General features: G+C 43.6%; 1 protein-coding gene across 1 annotated transcript; it reads left to right on the forward strand.

The window, feature by feature from the left end:
- The first annotated feature begins 1,757 nt into the window (after positions 1 to 1,757).
- marcksa (myristoylated alanine-rich protein kinase C substrate a) lies at positions 1,758 to 5,268 on the forward strand. The gene is made up of 2 exons (XM_029753635.1): positions 1,758 to 2,159; positions 3,356 to 5,268. The coding sequence occupies exons 1-2, from the start codon at positions 2,064 to 2,066 to the stop codon at positions 4,058 to 4,060; spliced, it is 801 nt and encodes a 266-aa protein (XP_029609495.1). The 5' UTR covers positions 1,758 to 2,063; the 3' UTR covers positions 4,061 to 5,268.
- Positions 5,269 to 6,112: the final 844 nt, after the last annotated feature.

The following is a 6,112-nucleotide window of genomic DNA, read 5'->3' on the forward strand; positions in this document are numbered from 1 at the left end:
CATTAGTGAGGTCGGCACTGATGTTGGGCGATTAGGCTTGGCTCGCAGTCGGTGTTCCAATTCATCCCAAAGGTGTTTGATGGGGTTGAGGTCAGGGCTCTGTATGAACCTCGCTTTGTGCACGGGGGCATTGTCATGCTGAAACAGGAAAGGGCCTTCGCCAAACTGTTGCCACAAATTTGGAAGCACAGAATTGTCTAGAATGTCATTGTATGCTGTAGAATTAAGATTTCCCTTCACTGGAACTAAGGGGCCTAGCCCGATGCATGAAAAACTGCCCCAGACCATTATTCCTCCTCCACCAAACATTACAGTTGGAACTATGCATTCGGGCAGGTAGTGTTTTTCTGGCATCCGTCAAACCCAGAGTCGTCCATCAGACTGCCAGATGGTGAAGCATGATTCATCACTCCAGAGAATGCGTTTCCACTGCTACAGAGTCCAATGGCAGCGAGCTTTACACCACTCCAGCCGATGCTTGGCATTGCGCATGATGATCTTAGGCTTGTGGGCAGCTGCTAGGCCACGGAAACCCATTTCATGAAGCTCCCTACGAACAGTTATTGTGCTGACGTTGCGTCCAGAGGCAGTTTGGAACTCAGTAGTGAGTGTTGCAACCGAGGACAGACGAATTTTGCGCGGTACATGGTTCAGCATTCGGCGGTCCTGTTCTGTGAGCTTGCTCTACTACTTCGAGGCTGAGCCGTTGTTGCTCCTAGACGTTTCCACTTCACAATAACAGCACTTACAGTTGACCGGGGCAGCTCTAGCAGGGAAGAAATTTGACAAACTGACTTGTTGGAAAGGTGCCACATTGCAAGATACGACGCTCTTCAGTAAGGCCAGTTTGTCTATGGAGATCGCATGGCCGTGTGCTCAATTTTATACACCTGTCAGCAATGGGTGTGGCTGAAATAGCCACATCCACTAATTTGAAGGGGTGTCCACAAACTTTTGTGTACATACTGTATGTGGTGCTATTATATGTGACTGAGATTAACTTATTACCAGATGGCATAGGGCTGAAAGGTGGGTTTAGGTGTCCCCCCTTTAAATGTATTTTATCAAAACATTTGTTTCACAAAAGCAGTATTTATTCAATATCAAAAATAGCCACCACTAAATAGACTACCTACTAAATGTGCACTGTCTGTGTCAAGTGAATGTGGTCGTATTCAGAGCACGTTCTGAATGTGGAGGCAGCTGGAGCTCAATGAGCCAAAATACTATTTCTGCCTAAAGCAAATGCCGATTCCTCATAATCAAATTAGCGTACATAATTGAGATGAAATTGTTACAAACACCCTCAAACATCTATCATAATGAATCAATAATTAGGTATCACTTTGTTAGGAGTGATTAGAATGTCTTTCAAATCTCTGCGCACACCATCAATTCCAAAATTATTCTCTAGTCGAGTAATTTTTGTTTGGTAGTTTTGAAAGGAAAATTTGTCGCCACGACAATATATATTTTTCAGATTTGTTACAATCTGCAAAAAACCCATTGTTCACTCGTTTTTAAAGCCTTGCCCACTTTCTGTGTGAGGGCTCTGATTCGCTGGATCTGAGCGCGGATGCCGTCATCATTCGGGATGCCCATTCATCTGGGCCACGTTCAGTAGAACGCAACGTTTTGGAACGTTCAGATAGAAATAAACAATATAGAACACACATGCCTCTCCAACATGTAGAATGAGGAACCACCAGCTCTATTCGTGGCATTTCTATCTGCAACGTTCGAGAACGTTTGGCAACTGAATGTGGCCCTGTGCACTTGGGCGTTGGACTCCGCATCTTATTAGCAACACGGGAAATTTCTCCATTTTCCACCCTGTCTACAGCGACATAGCCACAAATCTGGGATTTTTTATTACTTCTCTTCACTTGGCAGGTATTTTCTGCAATTTTCCCATTTTGTTCACTAAGACTGGACTTTGATTACTTGTCCAGTAAACGTTTCAAAGAGGAGCCTTCGCAAAGTGCTTGCATTTAAGAAAGAGTCTAGTAGTGGTCTTTGTTCGTTTTTTTGGATCGGTTGAGTTTCTTTGTTGGAGCGAAAGCATGGGAGCGCAATTCTCCAAGACAGCTGCAAAAGGCGAAACCGCGGTTGAAAAGCCAGGAGAGGCTGCCGCTTCACCAACCAAGACCAATGGACAGGTAATTGATTTAAAATATATATTTGTATCCGAGTTAAAGGAAATATAGATATACGGTTGGTTTGCGCAAAGGTTCTCTGCGTGCGTTATTGTGTTGTGGGCACTTATGGAGACGTTCGCCAGGATGATGGAGCAAACAACCACTATTGGAATACATTGATTCTACACAATTTCATTAAACAGTTGATCATTGATTTGAAATGCAATTTTTAAAATTATACAATTATTACAAAAGTCCAAACTAATTTGGATAATTATTTGGAGACAAATTCGGTGAAGTATTCTGTCGTTTTCATTGATTCATTTGATGTGTGGGGATTTCGGTTAAATGGGTGAATTCTTTGTTTGAAATTTCGGATTGTGAGACAGCGGAAATTGGTATCACATTGTTGGACCTTATGTAGCCTTGTGTAGTTAAATGGATCAATCATGTTTGAATCAAAATCTTAACTGAAACTGAGCACAAATCTAATAACTTGAGGCAATCGGTGGGTGAATTGTGGAGATGAACGACGCCAACAATGGCTTGCCACGGTCTAGCTAGCCAACACGCCTTTTGTTACAGATGCTCGAATAGAGAGCAGGGATGGTTACTACTACACGGGAGCAGGGGAACCACATTTGATAATGCGTCCCCTCTGTAACTGGTATTATAAGTGTTGGAATGGATGGTATTTATTAAAGTGATAAGGATGATGGTTTGAGGGTTCTGGTGCTGTTTGGTTTTTGGGGTATGCATCTGAAGGATGGCTCTGCGTGATCTGGTGTATTAATGAGCATCTGCTGTTTAATGAGCAGATGCTTTGCTTTGGCGCTTCGGTGTTGGAGCGACCGGCAGACACGCATCGCCCCCTAGCGAATCATCCGAAACCGTGTCTCCCTTCTCTCATTGCCGGAGGCGGCTTATTCTCGCACGTGATTACGGGAAAGTAGTTTCAATTCTGCATTTCTAAAACGAATTCTGTATTGAATTTGTAACTCGCAAAGCAATTAGCCTGCCGACGCCCGTGCGTAAAGGCCCATTGATACTAAACATGTTTAAAAATAAATACAAAATAGACAGAGGGCTGTATGCGTTTGTCCCGATCTATTTTTGTGGTGTCTACTGCCCCTTGTGTCACTGAGTGACAATAGTCCATATCACACGTTATATTCCACGCTTGTTTTTTATGTGATGTTAATGGCCTCTGTCTTTAGGAAAACGGCCATGTGAAAGTGAACGGGGATGCCTCTCCTGCGGCTGCAGAGGCAGGCAAAGAAGAGGTGCATGCCAATGGTAGTGCCACGGCTGAGGAGGCTCCAAAAGAGGAGGCTGCAACTGCAGAGGCTGCACCCTCAGCAGCAGCAGCGGCAGTAGAAGGGGAAAAGGCAGAGAATGCAGAGTCTGTGTCTCCAGCAGCTGAGGGTGAGGCTGCTAAACCGGAGGAGGGTGCCACGCCTTCAACCAGCAACGAGACCCCCAAAAAGAAGAAGAAGCGCTTCTCCTTCAAAAAGTCCTTCAAGCTTAGCGGTTTCTCCTTCAAAAAGACCAAAAAGGAGACGGGCGATGGGGCAGAGGGTGAGGAGGCCGCTGCGTCCACCGATGAGGCCAAGGATGAGGCAGCCGAGGCCCCAGAGGCCGCTGCCGAGGGGGAAGCCAAGACTGCGGAGGTAGAGGCCAAGCCTGCCGGTGCTGGGGAGGAAGCTAAGGAAGCAGCAAGCCCCACAGATGCCAAGCCCGAGGAAACAGCAGCAGCACCCGCTGAGGAGGCCAAGGCAGCCCCAGCCGCCGAGGAGCCAAAAGCAGAGGAGAAGCCAGCTGAGCCTGCTGCGGAGGCACCCAAAACGGAGGAGGCTGTACCTGCAACAGAGGTCGCATCCAGTCCAGAGGCCCCCGCTGCCGCAGAGGCCACTGCTGAGTAAAGCTATAAACGCGAAGAGCAAAACGGAAGAAATAAAAAAACAAAAAAGCTGAAAAAAGATAATCAAAAAAACATTTCCCTGTTTGTATGTTGGAGTGGTGCCAGTTCCTGGCTTTGGAGGACTTGTCTACAACAGGGGTATTTTAAAGCTTTTCTTTTTTTTTGTTTTCCCTTCCCCCTCCACAAAACCCATCTCGGTCCATTGTTACTACCATTCCAACGGGCAGAGGTGGGTTGCTTAGAAACGTAATATTACAGAAAAAAATACATCCACACTCTGCCATATATTTTTTTTGCATCCGTATTACATGTTTTTTTTTGTTGTTGCATTTTTATACAAAATGTACCTTGTCAAAATGTATGGACATGCCCATGGTATGGAGGAGGTGGGGTATGTAAATGAGTTGAGATGTAAATGAAGGGGGCTTTGGGGTGGGTGGGGGGAGATTTGGAGGTGGCACCTTTGTGCCTGGGAATTGTGCCACAGACTATAATGTAAAGAGGGGTCTTAAAAAACGAGAATGAAACAAACACCTATGTACCACAAGAGTACCATGCGGTTTATAACACTAAGTCATTTTTACTATGAGACGACAAAAAATACAATTCCCAGAGCTAGGTTTAGGAAGTCATTAAAAAAAATCATAGGAGCTTTTCACTAATCTCATTAGCTGTACCAGTCAGTGATTCAGTAGAAATACAAGTTGTATAGGCTTTATTGTTTATTGCTGGTTTTATGACCTTAATAAAGTGTAAGTATGTATAGGCGGGGTGTTTTTAACTATGATTATTGTACAAATGAAATCTTGATCTCAAGAAGCACATGAAGTTTGCAGCTCTTTCCACCCGCTCATTTTTGTAAGATAACAAAAACAAATTCATCCTGGATGACCTTTTCAGCAATTTTGAACTCAACCAAGCTGTGATAAGTGGAATGGTTACTGTTTATATACTGTGGTATGTTTTGATTACAGCAGACAATGCTTTTTTTCAGTGGTCTTTGACAAATTAAGGAATCTCTATCGGATGCCACGTTTGTGTAGCATCTTGTCTCTTTTTTCTTTTTCTTTTGTAAATACTGGAGCTTTGACCAATTTGACTTAGAGATGGAATGTAACTTTGCTTAAAAAAATGCTATTAAACTCCTGCTTAGTGTTCTAATTTTCTGTGAGCACACTAAAAGCAAAAATAAATGTGAATAAAATTTGAGCATCATCTGTCTTTTCATTTAACCAATTTCTATTCCTTTTAAGGTGGAATCCGCAATAGGGGGAAACAGCGCCACTAGCCGCCCCACCACCGTTGTTTTTGTTGCCAGCCCGAGTGATGCGCAGCATGGTCAAATAAATTGCAGTGTATACTGTGCTATTCTATTGCATGTGCAAACAGTGTTTGTTGTAATGTCACAAACGGATGTGGTTTTTTTCCACTATGGAGTCCAGCTTTAACCGTTCAGATGGAGGTGGTAAGTGGGTTGTTGAGTGTTGTAATTGATGAGTAATTTCAACATGTGTAATTTGAGCATACTTGGCTGTTTACACAGGCAGTCAAATTCAGTTCCTCACCCCCACTAATTGAGCTTTTGACCATTCACATCAGATCTTTTCACGTCGGTTCTTTTTCAGAGCTGATCAGATTGGTCAAAATAATTGGGCTGCCTGTTTTAAAAGCAGCCATAGTGTGTTCAAACTAATTTTGTATTCAGGCTAACAACTGCCAACTTTTCTACATACTCAAACATTACAGGATGATTGTAGAAGCACCTTGCCGCAACAACACCAAAAGGATTTCACCTAGGATTTGAACTTATGGCGTCACAGCCTGTGTCACTGGCCCTAGGTTATCTACAAAAGTCCAATATGGAGTACTCAATGGTATGGACAAATCTATTTCCCCTTGCAAGTATTATACAACTAACAACTAGGCCTAACTCATTCAAAGCCTTTTTAAATGAATCATGGACCAGAATAGATGCATTTGTCATGGGGATCAAGGTTTGTTCATTGTACGTTCCATCACTATTAGTTTAGTGCGATTCCTCGCCCCCAACATG

Source organism: Salmo trutta, chromosome 1, assembly GCF_901001165.1.
Source record: "Salmo trutta chromosome 1, fSalTru1.1, whole genome shotgun sequence".
Classification (NCBI taxonomy): domain Eukaryota; kingdom Metazoa; phylum Chordata; class Actinopteri; order Salmoniformes; family Salmonidae; genus Salmo; species Salmo trutta.

Bases quoted from the DNA above. Each gene is read 5' to 3' on its own strand.
- marcksa (XM_029753635.1), top strand. From the start codon at position 2,064: ATGGGAGCGCAATTCTCCAAGACAGCTGCAAAAGGCGAAACCGCGGTT. The intron at 2,160-3,355 runs GTAATTGATTTA...CTCTGTCTTTAG, and splicing joins CAACCAAGACCAATGGACAG to GAAAACGGCCATGTGAAAGT.